Source organism: Oncorhynchus mykiss, chromosome 4, assembly GCF_013265735.2.
Source record: "Oncorhynchus mykiss isolate Arlee chromosome 4, USDA_OmykA_1.1, whole genome shotgun sequence".
NCBI lineage: Eukaryota > Metazoa > Chordata > Actinopteri > Salmoniformes > Salmonidae > Oncorhynchus > Oncorhynchus mykiss.
The window spans coordinates 21,459,479-21,479,332 of record NC_048568.1 but is presented as its reverse complement, the minus strand read 5'-3'; the positions used below and the strand labels follow the sequence as shown (position 1 = coordinate 21,479,332).

The following is a 19,854-nucleotide window of genomic DNA, read 5'->3' as shown; positions in this document are numbered from 1 at the left end:
TCAATCAGTTGCTCGGGTGGTTGTTGTCTTTAATGATATTTTTGGCCTTCCTGTGACATTGGGTGCTGTAGGTGTCCTGGAGGGCAGGTAGTTTGCCCCCGGTGATGCCTTGAGCAGACCGCACCACCCCCTGGAGAGCTCTGTGGTTAAGGGCAGTGCAGTTGCCGTACCAGGCGGTGATACAGCCCGACTGGATGCTCTCAACTGTGCATCTCTAAAAGTTTGTGAGGGTTTTTGGGGCCAAGACAAATTTCTTCCACCAAAACTCACGGACCAGGCAAGGAGGTCATTTATCAGAGAGGCAACAAAGAGACCAAAGATAACCCTGAAGGAGCTGCAAAGCTCCACAGCGGAGATTGGAGTATCTGTCCATATGACCACTTTAAGCCGTACACAACACAGAGCAGGGCTTTATAGAAGAGTGGCCAGAAAAAGCCATTGCTTAACTTAAGGATCTTCCAGTGAAACTGGAGGGCGCGCAATTCAAATAAATATTCATAAATATTATGGATTTTAAACATTTAGCTACATATAAGTGTCTTATATCGGCTGAAAGCTTAACTTCGTATTAATCTAACTGTACTCTGATTTACAGTAGCTATTACAGCACAAACATGCTGTGCGATTGTTTGAGGAAGGTGCCCCACATCAAAATATTTTTCCACTGGCACAGGTTTCATACATTCACATATAACGATTAAATATTCACTTACTTTTTGTAAATCATCCTCTGATTTGTCTTCCAAAGGGTCCCAACTATAACACGTACTGTCGTTTTGTTAGGTAAAATCTTTCTTCATATCCCAAAAAGTCTGTTCAGTTGGTGCCATCGACTTGAGTAATCCACTCGTTCAACTTGCAGAGAAAGGAATCCAAAAATCTACCCCTAAACTTTGTTTCAACAAGTCAAAATAGGTTTCTATTTACTCCTCAGATACCCCAAAATGTAATCAAACTATAATATTTATTTAGGAAAGAAGTACGTTCAATAGGAAACGGATTTTAGCACGTGCGTAATGTCTATATGGCGCGTGCAAACATGAATTTTCAAGACAGTGTCCTTTTACTAAAACTGTTATTTCGTATTCCTTTTTGAAGTTACAAGCCTGAAACCTTGAACATAGACTGCTGACACCCTGTGGAAGCTATAGGAATTGCATCCAGGGAGCTAATTTTCAATATGACTTTTCTCTTGCATTTCTAAGAGGATGGTCTCTCAAAACACCCCATTTCCAGTTGGTTTTTCTTTGGATTTTCTCTTACCATATCTATTGTGTTATATTCTCCTATATTATTTTAACATTTCTACAAACTTCAAAGTGTTTTCTTCCCAATGATAGCAATTATATGCATATCCTGGCTTCAGGCCTGAGCTACAGGCAGTTTACTTTGGGCACATCATTCAGGCAGGAAGTGGAGAAAAAAGGGGCCTAGCCCTAAGAAGATTTCTTAAAGAAAAAAATAAGCAAACACGCTTGATGTTCACCAAAAGGCATGTGGGAGACTCCCCAAACATATGGAAGAAGGTACTCTGGTCAGATGAGACTAAAATGTTGCTTTTTGGCCATCAAAGTAAATGTCTGGTGCAAACCCAACACCTCTCCATCACCCTGAGAACACCATCCTCACAGTGAAGAATGGTGCTGGCAGCATCATGCTTTGGGGATGTTTTTCCATTGGCAAGCACAGGGAAACTGGTCAGGATAGAAGGAATGATGGATGGTGCTAAATACAGGGAAATTCTTGAGGGAAATTTGAATTTATGTATTGTTTTTACTTCTTCATATAGTGGTTGGCAGGATAATATTTATGAATAATTTAAAACAAACTTCATTAATTTTGTTAATAAGTAGGTACACTACCGTTCAAAAGTTTGGGGTCACTTAGAAATGTCCTTGTTTTTGAAAGAAAATCAAACATTTTTTGACCATTAAAATAACATCAAATTGATCAGAAATACAGTGTAGACATTGTTAATGTTGTAAATGACTATTGTGGCTGGAAACGGCTGATTTAAAAAAAAAAATGAATATCTACAGAGGCGTACAGAGGCCCATTATCAGCAACCATCACTCCTGTGTTCCAATGGCACATTGTGTTTGCTAATCCAAGTTTATCATTTTAAAAGGCCAATTGATCATTAGAAAACCATTTTGCAATTATGTTAGCACAGCTGAAAACTGTTGTCCTGATTTAAAGAAGCAATAAATCTTGCCTTCTATAGACTAGTTGAGTATCTGGAGCATCAGCATTTGTGGGTTCGATTACAGGCTCAAAATGGCCAGAAAGAAACATCTTTCTTCTGAAACTCGTCAGTCTATTCTTGTTCTGGGAAATGATGGCTATTCCATGTGAGAAATTGCCAAGAAACTGAAGATCTTGTACAATACTGTGTACTACTCCCTTCACAGAACAGCTCAAACTGTCTCTAATCAGAATAGAAAGAGGAGTGTGAGGCCCCGGTGTACAACTGAGCAAGAGGACAAGTACATTAGAGTGTCTCATTTGAGAAACAGACGCCTCACAAGTCCGCAACTGGCAGCTTCATTAAATAGTACTCACAAAACACCAGTCTCAACGTGAAGAGGCGACTCCGGAATGCTCACCTTCGAGGTAGAGTTCCTCTGTCCAGTGTCTGTGTTCTTTTGCCATCTTAATCTTTTATTTTTATTGCCCAGTCTGAGATATAGATTTTTCTTTGCAACTCTGCGTAGAAGGCCAGCATCCCGGAGTCACCTCTTCACTGTTGACTTTGAGACTGGTGTTTGTGGGTACTATTTAATGAAGCTGCCAGTTGAGGTGTCTGTTTGTCAAACTAGACACTCTTGCTCAGTTGTGCACTGGGGCCTCCCACTCGTTCTATTCTGGTTAGAGCCAGTTTTCAATGTTCTGTGAAGGGAGTAGTACACAGCGTTGTACGAGATCTTCAGTTTCACACAATCTTTGACAGCCATGAGCTCACATTTATTAATGTTAAGACATGGACCAGCTGCTTTGGAAAAGTAAATCACAAATCACTTCGCATTGAAGCAGTGTGTCCCCTGTCGGCATCACTGTAAAAAAAAAAAAAAGGCCTCCACGTAATTTCCTGTGTTGATATAACGTGGTACGGAAGTGACGTTCCCAACATTTTCAAATCGTCTGGCGCCTTCACTTAGCTAGCTGTAACAGAACGGGCGCTTTCTAAAGTAAGTTTCTCTGTTTTTATTATTGAATACAATATACGGGAAGAAAGCTTTGTTTTATTGCTACATTAATCAGATATGTCAGAATATTACCCATTCAGTGTTTTATTCTGTGGGTGTGGAGGTGTACATTTGAGTTGAATATAGCTACGTCTTTCCCTGCTGATAGTTCTGGAGCTGGGATACTCTTTTCACGCCACTTCGATACAGCTACGGCCGTAAAGGATTTTCATAGCAGGTTAGGAGAGCATTTTCGTTAACCCTTTTCCAAACCTTAACCTATTTCTCGTAACTTTCTACGTTAATGATCCTAACCTGTTACGAAAGTCACTTCCGATCGTAACTGTATTGAAGTGGCGTGAAGTTTATATGTTGGAGTTCATAGCCAGTCACTAGCCAGCTGTTGGCTTGTGTAATTTGGATATGTATTGCTAAAAGTTACCATTTTCGTTGCAACACAGTTTGATGGCATCGAAAATTCCTAGATGCGGACAGAGTAAGTGTAAGTTATTTCCCCTTCAGTTTCTACATTCACACAACTCGCCTCCGGGATAGCAGTGTTTTCGGTGTTTGTCTTGTCATTCAACAAAAAATGCAACTAGTAAGCATCTTGGCTCATAGCCTGGAAACCCGATATTAAATTATAGGTCGGGCAGAAAGCCTTTGGCTCAGGACAATTCCCCTCACAAACTTCCACAAGCCAGAATGTTGACTTAAATTATATTTTAACTTTACCTGTTGTCCGTGCAGTTTGTCCATTTGCAGATAGGAATGTGAGGCATATCCACATAAGTATAATTACATTTTTTTCAACGCTCTGGTAGTGCATTCAGATTTCCATAACCTGCAGTCGGCGCAATAAACGTAAATGTTGTGCATTGTTTACACGGTTACATTGAATTTAATTATACTTTCCTGTGGATAGGTCTCCCGTTCCTACTTTCAAAAGTACCAATCGCAAGTACTGGTAAATTAAGATATAATTTTAGGCAACATTTTGGCTTGTACATGTCTTGAGAAAAAAACGTTCCTGATCAAAATGCTAATTTTATTGCTCACGTTGAATACAATGAAATTCAACATCTGTCTCCGGGCTACTTGTCTAATCTTAATTTCCCATTTTGTTCTTTACCTATATCAGGTGTGCGACCTGCTGGCAGTGCTGCAGAAATGAAGAGGGCGGCCAATAAATACGTTTTCAAAGAGACTGCTGTACCGTCAGACTTCAATTTCTTTCCAAAAACTGCTATTTTCAAGCCTCTCAATGAGAATGTACCAAGGTGACTAACTTTCAATTTACAATGGGAAGATAACAAAGGCTATGTATGGGCAAGATGTTAAGACTATCTACATTCTCTTTTCTTTCCAGAAAGAATGTTGTAGCCAAAGTGCATAAAGGGTAAGATGCACCTTTTTTATAAGTTGGGAGAAATACATTTGACAATTACATTATCATAGCATTGTCTTTGTTTTAATAGACCTTCCACCAGATATGGGCAGCAGTCAGAACTCAAGAGCCATAATCAACTTTTACTGGAAGCCAATGAAGAACTGCAGAAAAAACTTACAGAAACACAGGTAAGTTCGTTAAAGGGATGATTCACTATGTTCCAAATGTCGGCTATTATGTGAACAAAATGTACTAGGGTTTTTCAATGGGCTATTGAATGGAAGGTCTTAGGAAGGAGAATAGTCACTGTTCTCTGTTTGGTTCAGTGCTATATTGTGCACTCTTTCACTGTAGTCAGTTTATAAACAACACAAGTGTTTAATTTTGCAGCAAAAAGTTGCCCAGCTGGAACAACGATGCAGTGACCTCCAAGGAACCAATGCAGACGTCCAGAAACAACTGAAGGACTGCCATGTGCTACTAGTTGCTGGAAATATTGATCCAGGTAATCAATGGGATGACAGGAATTGGTTCACCGTTATAGGTTCAGAGTGTTTATTTGGACAGTTTGGTGAGCTTTCTAAAGATTGCTTTAATCTTTCTTCTGACTTTTTAACCTTCTTGACTTCTCAGTTTTGGGAGAGAAAATTGGAAAAACTGCACAGCAAAATGAGGATCAACAAAGAGAGGTGGTGGTAAGGTCTTTTTTTGTCGGCCATATGGTTGAACTCCAGTCTGATTACTTAGACTCAAATGTTACTCGGGTCCTTGTTTGCAGGAATCTGGCTTTGTAATTGTGTTTAGTGATTTCTTTCAAATGGATCTCTCCCAACAATGCAGAACGTATCCCAAGATCTGTTACGTGAACTGCAGACATTTGGTGACATGGCAACAGAACAAAGTGCACAACTAACAGTAAGTTCCATATGTTTGATTGACATGAAAGCAGAATTGCCAGTAATCCTGTAAGCCAGTCTGTCTAGAGCTTGTTTGCCATTCATTTCCAGGAAGTTCAAAAGACCATGAAGGCTCTCACCGATTCTCGGGAGCATCTGGTGCAGGAGAGGGAGAATTTCTACTTGGAAGTTGAAGAAATGGATAAGGCTTTTGAGGAAGCAGAGCAGCTCTTGTTGGACTAGATCTTGTGTGTGTCTTTGATTTTAGTGTAAATGGAAATATAAATATTTTGTATTTTTCAACTAACTTTGATAAGTCATTTTGATCATTACTACTTGCAAAAGTTGTTTTCACTTAGTCATATTTGATTTATCTAGAAGACTGCACAATTTTAAGTGATTGAACTGTCAGTGTTTTGCTTGACAAAATTTCATTGATTTCTTTCTTGTATATTAAACTTCTCAATTTATCCCATGGTAATTCTGGTCCCGTTCTCTTGTGAAGGGGGAAAAAAGAAGCGATTTCTTAGTCCAAGTCTTTGCACAACTTTTATTTTGAAATTCGTTAAACGAAAGCTGCCTACCGGAAGTTAGACGCAAGTCTGCACACACTGCTCGCAGATTGACTACACTAACCCAAGAACACATTTTTTTGTCGGGATAGACTGAAGTAAGAAACCATAGCTACATGCGTTCTTTTGTATTTTAAATACCTGTGTTGAATGACGGCATACCTCGCAGTTCACTGGCTTGTACTGGATTACCTTGCTAGCCTAGCTTGCCATTGGGCATTTCTAGCTATGTGTAGTTAATTGTAAAAAAGGATCTGAATCTGTTGCACATAGGCTGCAAGCTTTTTTTTATTAGTCACGTGCACAGGGTCGCACAAATAATCGCAGTGTACAGTGAAATGTTATGCTCCCAACAGTGCAGGTAACAAAAGTTAGTGCTAATATGCACATTTTCAACTAGCGATGATAAATGTCCATAGGGGAGAAGTGAATTAAATAATATACATATTTACAGCTGTAACAATTATACCATTCCGTTGGGACAGGGTAAATGTTCACTGCCTAGTGACTGACTATTCAGCACCCTGATGTTCTGGAGGTAGAAGCTGTTGGCGAGTGATAGTTGCCATGACACTGTCTGAGTGATGGTCGCGTGGAGAACAGACCGTCGCTCGGGTGGCTGAGATCTTCTTGGCCTTCCTGCGACACTTGTTGTGATGTAGGTGTCCTGGATTGATGGCAGTCAGGACACAGTTAAGGTGCATTCGGCAGAGCGTACCACCCCTGCCCTGTAGAGTCTTGCGGCTGGTGGAGTGGCCGTGACGCAACCTAACAGCTGCTGGTTACCTCCCTACCAGGGATGTGTTATGTTAGCAGAAGTGCGTTATCGCCTACCTCCCTATCTTGGTTATTCCTATGCGGTGCCATTCCGACAACATAAAAAATGTATTCTGTCAAAGGACAATTGACTTTCAAATAAACTTATTCGTAAAGCTCAGGCATTTAAACAGGGTGGAACCAAACTGACATTTTGAGCCTAAATTAGCTATAGCTCTGAGTGCGCAAGATTTAGCTAGCATAATGGAGAACACTTGAATAGGATTTTAACTTATCAAACAACGATTAAATAAAAAAAATTAAAAGTAGCCTAACGAGGTGGACATTTGAGTGGGATATAGACTAACACGTGACAAGTAGATACAACTGTTTTAGAATTATTTAGCTTAACGCCATAGTTTTCCCACCAAAGAAATTATGACGCTTCCTGAATGTGGTGCTATTGTAGGAAGGGGTTTTCTTAAATGGAGAATTACTACAAACTAACAGGGTGCAAAGTGATATCGGGGACATACAGAAAATCTAATAATGCAATTTTTATTGATAATGCTACCTATAAAATAGATGTTAAACATTTATTGGCTTCTATTTCTTGAGGCACTTGATAAACAGCACCTGGGGAAAACCGTCTACATCCTCTGAGACAGATGGGTTTAAAATTCCCTTTTCAGGGTCCATATTTGGTTTTAAGGTAAAGGACACCTGACCTTATTTAAAGCATTTTGTAATCCATATTTTACACCAAATAATAACTGATATTTCCTTGAGACAGAAAAGGCACTTCCTAGTAGGAATGACCCAGTTATCTAAGCCAGGGTAAAATTGTAGAGGCAAAGATGACTAGCTAGTTAACCCTTTTCATCTGTGGTGGAGAGAATCTTTACTTTAATGAATTTAGCTTGTTAATTTTAAGTCGAGGCCACCATCCAAATGCAACTTTGCCTATATTGTGTGGCTTGCATTGCTATCTTAGTTTGCTTACTAGCTATCCACTTTAATGGGTAAAATGGCTATAGTGTATTGCATTTGCCACAGTCTCCAAATGTAGACTTGGCTAAACTAGAAATGTCAGACATGCCAGTAAATCATGTGTATGACACTGATGTGCCAATGCCTATTTTGTAAAATTATATGCTGGTTTTTGGCAGGAAACATGCTATGGAAATACCATATAATCACTTACCCAATTTATAGCCTATGCCAATGTCAAACTTTTTCAGTTGTATGTGTTTTTCTCATGTCTTCAATGGGGTTTCTCATTTGCAGTGCATTCGGAAAGTACTCATACACCCTTCACTTTTTCCACATTATCTTACGTTCCAGCCTTATTCTAAAATTGATAAAGTTAATGTTTTTCCTCATCAATCTATACCCCATAATGACAAAGCAAAAACAGGTTTCTATTTTTCTCTCATTTATTGCAAATAAAAAAAAAACATGCCTTATTTCCATAAGTATTCCGGCTCTTTGCGATGAGACTCAAAATTGAGCTCAGGTGCATCCTATTTCCGTTGATCATCCTTGATGTTTCTACAACTTGATTGGAGTCCACCTGAGGTAAATTCAATTGATTGGACATGATTTTTAAAGGCACACACCTTTCTATATAAGCTCCCACAGTTGACAGTACATGTCAGAGCAAAACCAAACCATAAGGTCGAAGGAATTGTCTGTAGAGGGCTGAGATAGGATTGTGTCAAGGCACAGGTCTGGGGAAGGGGGACCTTCAATGCTGCAGAAATGGTTTGATACCAAGTGGCCTCCATCATTCTTAAATGGAAGAAGTTTGGACCCAACAAGACTCTTCCTAGAGCTGGCCACACTGAGCAATTGGGGGAGAAGGGCCTTGGTCAGGGAGGTGACCAAGAACCCAATGGTCACTGACAGAGTTCATCTGTGGAGATGGGAGAACCTTCCAGAAGGACAACCATCTATGCAGCACTCCACCAATCAGGCCTTTTATGGTAGAGTGGCCAGACTGAAGCCACTCCTCAACGGCCTGCTTGGAGTTTGCCAGAAGGCACCTAAACACTCAGATCATACGAAACTAGGTTCTCTGGTCTGATGAAACCAAGTGGGAACTCTTTGACATGAATGTCAAGCGTCACGTCTGGAAGAAACTTGGCACCATTCCTACGGTGAAGCATGGTGGTGGCAGCATCATGCTGTGGGTATGTTTTTCAGCAGCAGGGACTGGGAGACTAGTCAGGATCAAGGGAAAGCTGAATGGAGCAAAGTACAGAGATCCTTGACGATAACCTGCTCCAGAGCGCTCAGGACCTCAGACTGGGGTGACGTTTCACCTTCCAACAGGACAACGACACAAAGACAAAGGACTGGCTTCGGTACAAGTTTCTGAATGGCCCAGCCAGAGCCTGGCTTGAACCCCGATCGAACATCCCTGGAGAGACCTGAAAATAGCTGTACAGTGACGCTCCCCATCCAACCTTACAGAGCTTGAGAGGAGAAGAATGAGAAACTTCCCAAATACAGTTGTTGCACGCTTGTAGCGTCATACCCGAGAAGACTCGAGGCTGTAATCGCTGCCAAAGATGCTCCAACAAAGTACTGAGCAAAGGGTCTGAATATTTATTAAAATAATTATATGTTTTTGGTGTGTGTGGGGGGTGGGGGGGGCAATTTAATACGTTTTAGAATATGTCTGTAATGTAACAAAGTCAAGGGTTCTGAATAATGTCCAAATGCATTGTACCCCTTTGAACCTGCTCTTTTCACATTATCATAAAGCAGTGACATCCCTTTCTCTCTACAGCCATTTGTTTTTGACAGCTACATGTAGGGTCTGAAAGGGGAAGAAGTTTTAATGTCCATTCACCCGCAAACTTGGCCTGAAGTCATTATTCTTGTTCCCTGTTTGTTTCCTACATTCCTCATACATTGTCCCTTGCTTTCAATTCTTTTGCATTACAAAAATTTGAAGAGAGCGCTAATTTTCACGACACCTGTGACGCACCACCCAATGCCTCCAAAATGACCTTTTTTGGCCCTAATGAGAGGGCGAGAAGGAAGGGTGAAACTTGATTTAATGTAATGCTGCCTCATCCTGCTTTCTGACAAACAACAAATCACACAAGAATGGCTCTGGTGGTGTGGGTCAGCTCTGGTATGTCTATTAGTTATATGTGGCTGTGCTAGTAGAAAACACAGCTTGGCCATTCTAATTGTGGGGCACTGTTAGTTGGTGGAAGTGTTTATCTTATTAATCCAGTTCTCATGCCTACTTTACATCATATGAATGTGAACAACAGTTCCCTAGCTAAGAGTGTTTGCTGTTCTGTGTGGGAAATAAGGCCTAATGGTTGAGCGATTGGGTCAGAGAAAAAAAGTAATAAAGCATAATTATCACACAACACATCTTTTTCCGAGCTCTTTCACAAATATGACTAGGGCTGGGAATTGCCAGAGTCCTCATGATACGATATTACCACGATACTATGGTGTTTATACGATATCTATTGCAATTTGATGTTCCAAACATATTGCTCGCCATATATCAGCTGCAGAGAGACGAGAAAGAGCCATGAGAGAAATTAGTTTTAATCAGTCATAGATGTAAAGTGCTAAAAACTAGTTGGCTAACTGGAAGAACTAACTGGAGAACAAGCTATGAAGGAAAAATATTTGGTGCAGGTACAGCCCACTAGTGCAAAAATAATATTCCGATATGTAACTATCAATGTTATCCCCATCACAAAATCATCTCCAGGTACAAGATGCTCTTCAATAACATTGAAACTGGGTTTCTATTTTGGGGAAAAAAATTGTTATTCTAAACTCAGGTATGTATGAATACGAATCTAACTTTGTAAAGAACCAGTGAGAAGGAACACATGTTTTTGTTGATGCAGACATTGAGACATGAGCCTTGCTCTATGGCCTCTTTCCCCTTAGGGCCTAGGGTAGAGGAATGGTTCTAGTACAGCCATGTGGCTTCTCCTCGCTCCCCACATCATTAAAAGAGAATCCCTGAGTCTGAGGCCCAGGAAGCCCCAGTCAGTCTGTTTGCCCATGCACAGACGCCTCAGGATTTACTATGGGAGTAAATTATACAGTCTCTCCTGGGGTTGCACACTATCCAGTTGCCGACACTGTTGCTGGATGACCCCGTTTTTCACCCCCTCTAGATAAAGATGTTAGGATGAGAATGGCCAGCCTATTTCATCACAGACCGATAGTTGAGAAAACAGAATGGGGTAGGCCTAATTTTAGATCCTGCTCTCTGAACATAATTCTGAAAACTAGATATTTGGGCATGGGTAGGCTTACTTTTGTCTCCACTTCAGTCTCTGAAAGAGCTGGAAAGGAAACAACCAGCATCAGCTGAGAAACAAAACGAGTGGATTCTGCATGCAACTCAATGGAGGAGGTGGTTTAGTTTCTTAAATGGTCAACATTGAATTCTTATATACATCTAATGTGAAACAGTAGTGATAATGGTTGCAATGCTTTACATAAAGTGTTGTTTTTGCAGTTGAACTTAGGCTATATCGGCTTAAATATGTGACTTAAGAGGAATGCTGATCCCTTATTTTCTTCTAGAGATGTTTCCTTATTTGCTCATGTCACTGAAATATGTATTATACAGTATTTTTGTTATATAGCCTAGCCTTCCAACCAAGGTTGGAGAATGCGGTTCTCCACAGAGAATCCCAGAATACTCCACTGATTAGAACTCTACTTTGTCAATGTCATGTTTTTTATCAGGGATTCAGGAAGCCAGTGGACTGAGATCATATGCTGTCAGAACTGGAGGCCAGAGCCCGGAGATTAGGCTACATTCTGACATGGTCTGAGAATTCCCAGTAAGTACCTTTTAATAAGTTAGACACTCCCCCTTGCATGTTTCACATTAATACACACAAGCCAGTCATGACCTAATAGAGGTCCTAAGTTAGGCTTAGACTTCACAACATTGTTTCATTGTTTAGCCTAATGGAGTATGTTTGTATTTTAATCCTGAAAATGTTTTTAATTCAAAACGATAGACCTCTGGAATGGTCTCAGGTGATAGAATCCACACAGAATTGAGCAGTTTTCAACAATTCCCACAAGGGGGTGCTCAAATGCTAACTAAACAAAATAGAGTGTGTGAGAAGCTATGGTAGAAGGGAAAACACTGCTATGATTTCATATTTCTGGTTGGGGGGGGGGGAGAATAAATCATTTGCCAAGTTTTGCCAATATTTTTGGCAGTTGCATCCGCAACCAATGCATTTGTATTTTTCTTACTTGTTCTTTATGAACATCAAGTTAACTGAACCAACAAAATAAAAATTCAGATAGAAAAACAGATGTGTTCAGCCCTGAGTATTTTATGGAGAAAGGGACAAAAAAAAAAGTATCTGCAAAAGGCATAAACTCAGAGATATACTCATGACTGGCTGTAGGGACTGTGAGCGACTTAAGTGAGAGGAGGGGAGCCCATCCTGGCTGGTGGATAGGATAGCGGTGGTTAAAGTTTTCCACACTCAGATACTGGAGGTGGTCCTCAGGGAACTGTGACCTGTTTACTGCCCCAGGCCTTAAAATGCTGCCTCCAGGCCACTGAGGCCTGAGTGTCCAGGTGCTCTGAAGAAAATGTCACCCAAAGGATGAAGTATGTCAAAGGATAGTTAGTTTTTTTATATGTTGGAAGATGGATTGTGTCTTATTGTGGAATGTCAAACATTAAAATGCCTGTAGCATAATCAATTAATGCATGTTTCAATTATCAGAGGGAGAGTAAATCACCACCAGAGCCACTTATTTAGAAGATTTGTAAGACCAAAAGTTTTGTTTTGAATCTGCTTATCTATTTAATCCGTCAATAGATGTTTTATGAATAACTAATATATCCCGATGAAACTCTTATGGTTAAATTGAGCAGGTCAGGGCTTTGGAATGTCTCATCCTTATAAAAGACAACTGCAGCTTTGTTGACTGCTGTGTGGACTGTGGCCTTGACTGTAAATTCCTCTTGAGTTTAGCATGCTTGGCCAGCTCCAGCTCAGAACACATCTAGACTGTTACTGTTCTTCTGTCTGGACTATCTGAGTGCTGTCCTGTCCTATAGGAGGAGCATCTCGGAAGGGTCTCTTTCCAATCCCTGTTCCACCCCTGTTCCATCCCTGTTCCACCCCTGCCATCCTCTGACAACTGGGCTGGACACCTGCTGTTGGCCTCATTTTACTATGCACTAAGAATGTGCTCTTACTGTATGTGCTGAATGTGCTCTTACTGTAATTTGAAATATAAGAAAAGGCTCTGGTGGGTGCCTCTGTCATTTTCAGTAGCCCCCCCCATTGAAGTTAGGTTTAACATCTTCCATCTAGTGGTGACATGGGTAAAACGGACTGGTTGGTTCCACTAAAGGCTTGACTACACTCTTACCATCTATAACGCATCATTGGCTCTTACATTTAGATGAGAGAGAGACGGGCGAATCCAATCCCTGCTCCCACTTGAATCATACACATTGCCTTGTCTAATCTCCCGGTAGAGACGTCAAACTGAAACAGTGCTTGTATTAACCGCTTAGTCATTGCCAGCCCAATGCTGTTGAAGTAAAGGTCATAGAGTAATGTAGAGTTCAGTCTTTTGTGTAGTAGAACTGATTGGAATAACTACTGAAATATCCCTTGGTTATTGGAAATACCAAGAATGAGTAAGTTTGCATGACTTCATCTGTCAGATGGGACTGAGATTGGAGTAGTTCAATTGTATATAGGCCTTAGTCAAGTCATCCTGAAGTTCCCCTGTAAGTTCATGACCCTTCAACTTCAAACCAGTGGCTTTGGAGGCAAAGCCTACTCTTAGTGATACTTTGACCTCAGCAAAGTAGCTATTGACTGCATGACAAATACATACAAAGTAAGTTGAACGGAAGTCTTAAGTCTGAGTCATTTCACCATTCTTTGTAGAGGCTCTTGGCCTGTGCTTAAAAATGGGTTTGAAGGTAGTGGAACTGGATTGATACATTTATATAACTGATAGTATTATATTCAACTGTCACTCTTTAGAGCTGTTTTCCTCTCCTGTCCTAAATGTGGAAGAATTCCACAGTCCCTTTAACTGCTTTCACATCTACTTGTCTTTAACCTTTAGTTACAGTTTAATGAATCCCTCCATCAAATCTAGTCTGAAGTTTACGATATTCATTTCTAGACGCTGTCCTCATTACTGAGAGAGAGAGAGCACCATCTTGTCACCTCACTAACCCATAAACCTGTCCTAGCTTGACGATCTCTGTATTCAACTTCCCTTAGCATTCACCTGGTACGATGGCATGTGTGTCGTCAGCAGGCATGCCGGTGGATGGGATGGATCCTGGCATCTACCAGGCTGTACATCACACCAGCTCTATCACTGGGCTTTATGCAGCCCATAATTGAAGCCAGGCTGCTGATAGGGCTGCTTCTCTGAATCTCCGCTTAGATGGGAGAAATCGATAGTGCGTGCTGTTCCTTCAAAAGCCACATGTTAAATATTACTGACTTAACCATTACACTCTGTTTTCAGCTATTTGACCTGAGCCCACAAGATAAAGCAGAGAGAACAACGCATGGCTCTGTCTTTCTCATTGCCCGGTTCTGCTATCTCAGTCTGCGGCGCAGCTGTCACTGTTTGCATATTTGATATACTGGGGATGCTGAAAAGGAACAGGTGTTGAGTATTAGTTCCATTATTTTATTTCCCCAAAAATGTGGACTGGAGTCAATAGAGTTGTCAGAGCACATTATTGTAATATATGGCAATCTGACTTTTAAATTGACCATTGCTGCAAACCATCACCCTCCCCTTTTCTCCAGGAAAAAAAAGCGGGGGAAATAAATAATGCAGTTCAGGTGGACTGACCTCAAAGAGAGATCAGAAAGATGCAACTTTCTTTGAACCATTTTTTTTTTATGCTTTCAATACGTTTTACATTGATTCCCTGCATGAAATATTCTACCTAAAACTCCGTCCGGTAGCAGATATTCTGCTATTTACATTCTTTCAAAGTTTTTGCAAACATATTGGATATGCAGTAGGTTATTGTTCCAGTATTGAAAAAGCTCTAAACTGATTTGTCATACTGTACTTGTAACATCTTAATAGGGTCATTGACCTCAATGACCTGTGGTCACACACACACACACACACACACACACACACACACACACACACACACACACACCAGCAAACTTTGAAAAGGTGCTCTGTGAGAGCCCATTAGTGAGGAAAGGTCAGGTCCCCATAGGAATCAGTGGAAGCCATGCTGAGTAATGGCGTGCATATGGAATATGTAACTCATTAAAGAGGCACTCTCAGCACCTTGCATCTGATTTCCAAGTGACTTCAGGATGCAGGGGTTTTGCCTCTTTTTACAAACTTAAAATGAAATGCACTTAAGTTTAGAAGTGATTGTGTTTTGCCTCTATTTTCAGAGGAAGTTTATTTCCTGAGGTTTCAACATTTCACACTGATCATCATATTAGTTACATTGACATCATCTTTGAATTAGACCATTTTCAAGTACGAAACCCATTTTTCCCAGTATTCCTGGCCTCTCTTCTCTTGAGTTCTTAAAGCAAAGGTCATACGCTCACATGGTGTATTTCTTTTACAATATCTATCCATTGTGTCACTGTGGGAGAGTCTTTTTGTAGCCATTTCCTAGTGAAAGCCTTTTTACTGGCTGCCAGTAGGACCTTCAAGAGGTACTTTTCTCTATTGTGTAAGTCATCAGGTATTTCACCCAAGTACAAAGAAATTAATGTTTGTTCTATGTCAAATCCCATTATTTTTCCAATGTTCGATCTTATTTCTCCCTAGTAAGTTTTGATTGCGGAGCAGGACCAGAAGATATGAGAGTGATCCCCCCTTGATAGCCCACATTCTCTCCAACAAGGGTGTAGGGAGCCAGTCTGTTTTGATTTCAGTTTAGGTGTTATGAAGAAACGTATAACATTCTTCCAACAGAATTCTCTCCATGACCTGGAGTTGGTGGAGCTATGTTGAGTCTCTAATATGTTCAACCATGTTTCATCAGTTATTTCAATGTCAAGTTCCTCCTCCCATTTCTTTTTAATATAGTTTGTAGAATATTTGTTTGAGAATTGAATACCCAAGTAAGATTTGAAGTAGTTTTTTTGTTACTCCCCAAGTTGTATGCATTACTGAATACTTGGATTCATTTGAGGTGCTCGAGGGTCAGTCACTTTTATCTCCCTTAAGAAATAGTGTCAAACTTGTAGGTCTGTAAAAATCTTGTTTATCTAAGCCATGTTTTTTTACTTTGGTCCTGGAAGTTATCTAGGTTCCCATTCCTTATAATTTTACTGAATGATGTGATGCCTTTCTGCGTCCATTGTTTAAATCTGCTATCCTGAATTGCAGGACTGAGCTCGTGTCGTATGCGGGCCAACTCAGCAGTTTGACCGCTCTGTCTAAATTATTTTGCTTAACTACACTAAATCATGTCTTAAGAGCAAAATTAATCCATTGATTTTGTCTATTGTATATTTCTATTACCATGTCCTTGTTACCCATACAGTCAGTTTTGGGAATCTCTGTCAAAGTAGTCTCCATGTCTTTCCATTTGGATTCATATTGTGAATTGCACCAACACACCAGAGGTCTCAATTAGAGATCACAAAATCATCTTTTAGGTTTGGTAAGGCCATACCCCCACAGTTGTTTGGTAATTGTAATGTTGTATATGTAGTTCTTGGTCTCTTACTGTTCCAGATAAACCTCGATTTCCGTTTATCCCATTCCCTAAACTGTTTAGGCATGATTTCTATGGGCAGGAACAAATACAGTAACCTTGGCAGGATGTTCATTTTGCTTGTTTCAATTCTACTACTAAGATCTAAGGGAAGTGAATTCCACCTGTCTAGGTAATCATATACTTTCTTGTTAATGTGATCGTAATACACGTCATAAGGTTTGGGTGTATCTTTTGGTAAATGTATTTTCCCAGATATTTAATGGATGAGGAGGTCCAGGTGAAGTTATACCTATTCTTCAGCTCTTCCTGTGGGGTATAATTATATACTAGGGCTTGGGTCTTGTGTACGTTAAGCACATACCCTGAATATGTTCCAAATGTTTGTAAAACATCCATCGATCTAGGTACACTTGAGCCTGGGTCTTTAAGAAATAACAGAACGTCATCAGCATACATGCATATCTTATGTTCACTGCCTCTTATTGTTATTCCCTCTAAGGTTGGGTCCTGTCTTATTGCCTGTGCTAATGGTTTGAGGTACAAGGAGAAGAGCGTGGGTGAAAGATTACAGCCTTGTCTTGCCCCTCGCTCTAATTTTATCGTTCATGACAAATGTCCATTTATCTTTATTCTAGCGGTCGGACATGAATACAGTGTTTTGATGCACTGTATCACTTCTTTGTTGAAAGAAAATCTTTCCATAACTTGGAATAGGTAATCCCATCCCACTGAATCATGCTTTTTCACTTCTTCTCTATAAATCTGGTCAATTTCCTGTTTTACCTTTTGAATCTCTCGTAATATAAGAGGGTCTTTGTATTGACTATGAGATCGTTCTAAGTTTCTTAATGTTTCCTGTAATTTCAGCGGTTTTTGTGCTTTAATATTTTTCTTGAGAGATGTGGCTATGATCTTTCCTCTAATAACTGCCTTAGCTGCATCCCACAATGTAGCAGGAGATACTTCCCCGTTATCATTATTCTCCAGATAGATGTTCAATTTTGTCTTTATTGATTCCTTGAATGCTGGATCATTCAGCATGCTTGTATTAAGTCTCCATATATCAAATCAAATGTATTTATATAGCCCTTCTTATATCTGCTGATATCTCAAAGTGCTGTACAGAAACACAGCCTAAAACCCCAAACAGCAAGCAATGCAAGTGTAGAAGCATGGTGGCTAGGAAAAACTCCCTAGAAAGGCCAAAATCTAGGAAGAAACCTAGAGAGGAACCAGACTATGAGGGGTGGCCAGTCCTCTTCTGGCTGTGCCGGGTGGAGATTATAACAGAACATGGCCAAGATGTTCAAATGTTCATAAATGACCAGCATGATCAAGTAATAATAATCACAGCAAGGGTGCAACAGGTCAGCACCTCAGGAGCAAATGTCAGTTGGCTTTTCATAGCCGATCATTGAGAGTATCTCTACCACTCCTGCTGTCTCTAGAGAGTTTAAAACAGCAGGTCTGGGACAGGTGGCACCTCCGGTGAACAGGTCAGGGTTCCATAGCCGCAGGCAGAACAGTTGAAACTGGAGCAGCAGCACGGCCAGGTGGACTGGGGACAGCAAGAAGTCGTCATGCCAGGTAGTCATAAGGCATGGTCCTAGGGCTCAGGTCCTCTGAGAGAGAGAGAGAAAGAGAGAATTCGAGGGAGCATACTTAAATTGACATAGGACACCGGATAAGACAGGAGAAATAGTCCAGATCTAACAGACTGACCCTAGCCCCTGACACATAAACTACTGCATTATAAATACTGGAGGCTGAGACAGGAGGGGTCAGGAGACACTGTGGCCCCATCCGATGATACCCCCGGACAGGGCCAAACAGGCCTATAACCCCACCCACTTTGCCAAAGCACAGACCCCACACCAATAGAGAGATTTCTTCAACCATCAACTTACCATCCTGAGACAAGGCCGAATATAGCCCACAAAGATCTCCGCCACGGCACAACCCAAGGGGGGGCGCCAACCCAGACAGGAAGACTATGTCAGTGACTCAACCCACTCAAGTGACACACCCCTCCTAGGGACGGCATGGAAGAGCACCAGTAAGCCAGTGACTCAGCCCCTGTAATAGGGTTAGAGGCAGAGAATCCCAGTGGAGAGAGGGGAACTGGCCAGGCAGAGACAGCAAGGGCGCTTCGTTGCTCCAGTGCCTTTCCATTCACCTTCACACTCCTGAGCCAGACTACACTCAATCATAGGACCTACTGAAGAGATGAGTCTTCAATATCGACTTAAAGGTCGAGACCGAGTCTGCGTCTCTCACATGGGTAGGCAGACCATTCCATAAAAATTGAGCTCTGTAGGAGGAAGCCCTGCCTCCAGCTGTTTGCTTAGAAATTCTAGGGACAATTAAGAGGCCTGTGTCTTGTGACCGTAGCGTACGTGTAGGTATGTATGGCAGGACCAAATTGGAAAGATCGGTAGGAGCAAGCCCATGTAATGCTTTGTAGGTTAGCAGTAAAACCTTGAAATCAGCCCTTGCACTGAAGCCAGTGTAGGGAGGCTAGCACTGGAGTAATATGATCAAATGTTTGGGTTCTAGTCAGGATTCTAGCAGCTGTATTAGGCACTAACTAAAGTTTATTTAGTGCTTTATCCGGGTAGCTGGAAAGTAGAGAATTGCAGTAGTCTACTCGAAAAAGTGACAAAAGCATGGATACATTTTTCTGCATCATTTTTGGGCAGAACATTTATGATTTTTGCAATGTCACGTAGATGTAAAAAAGCTGTCCTTGAAACAGTCTTGATATGTTCGTCGAAAGAGAGATCAGGGTCCAGAGTAACGCCGAGGTCCTTCACAGTTTTATTTGAGACAATATAGTATTTATTGGTTTGCTATCAAGGTGTAGAGTTAGGTAAACTCCATTATGACCTGATAAGTCGCTCTGCCCGATCCTACAATCCTTAAGCTGTGTCTATCTGCATTGTACATGAAAAAGTAGTCTAACCTGGAGTATTCAGTGTGGCGGGCTGAGTAAAAAGTATAATCCGTATCTGTCATGTGGGTGTCACGCCATACATCAAGCAGTCCTAGATCCTGCAGTATCCTATTCATATTTTTAGCAACTAGACTCATTTTCCTATTTTGATTTGTGTTGTCAAATTTTGAGTTTAAAATCGTGTTAAAATCTCCTCCACAGATAAGAGTGCCAGAGGTTTCTGTGGCAATTAAATCAAACACCTTCCTGTAGAAGACCATGTCACTCCCCGGGGATGCGTATATATTAAATAATGTAACTTCCTTGTTATCCAGTTTATATTTAACAAGTATAAATCTACCCTCCTTGTCTTTAATTTCTACATAAACT

At 40.8% G+C, this 19,854-nt stretch overlaps 2 protein-coding genes across 9 annotated transcripts in view; both read left to right on the top strand.

Annotated features, from left to right (window-relative positions):
* Positions 1-2,879: 2,879 nt before the first annotated feature.
* Positions 2,880-5,952, top strand: knstrn (kinetochore localized astrin (SPAG5) binding protein). 8 transcript variants are annotated; one of them, XM_021600599.2, is made up of 10 exons: positions 3,157-3,188; positions 3,355-3,423; positions 3,647-3,681; positions 4,327-4,465; positions 4,555-4,584; positions 4,664-4,763; positions 4,966-5,080; positions 5,209-5,270; positions 5,416-5,490; positions 5,583-5,952. In XM_021600599.2, the coding sequence occupies exons 3-10, from the start codon at positions 3,651-3,653 to the stop codon at positions 5,712-5,714; spliced, it is 684 nt and encodes a 227-aa protein (XP_021456274.1). In that variant the 5' UTR covers positions 3,157-3,188; positions 3,355-3,423; positions 3,647-3,650; the 3' UTR covers positions 5,715-5,952. The 8 variants fall into 8 exon arrangements, with proteins under 8 accessions (XP_021456271.1, XP_021456278.1, XP_021456275.1 ...); XM_021600597.2 differs by having other exon boundaries at positions 3,158-3,188; positions 3,647-3,687; XM_021600596.2 differs by lacking the exon at positions 3,355-3,423 and having other exon boundaries at positions 2,880-3,188; positions 3,647-3,687.
* An 87-nt stretch (positions 5,953-6,039) lies between these two features.
* The window catches only part of LOC110522298 (protein dispatched homolog 1), a 73,511-nt gene continuing 59,696 nt past the window's right edge, over positions 6,040-19,854 (top strand). The window contains exons 1-2 of the mRNA XM_036975875.1: positions 6,040-6,141; positions 11,546-11,643. The gene's annotated coding sequence lies outside the window, so the exon portion shown is untranslated. The remainder of the gene's footprint in view (positions 6,142-11,545; positions 11,644-19,854) is intronic.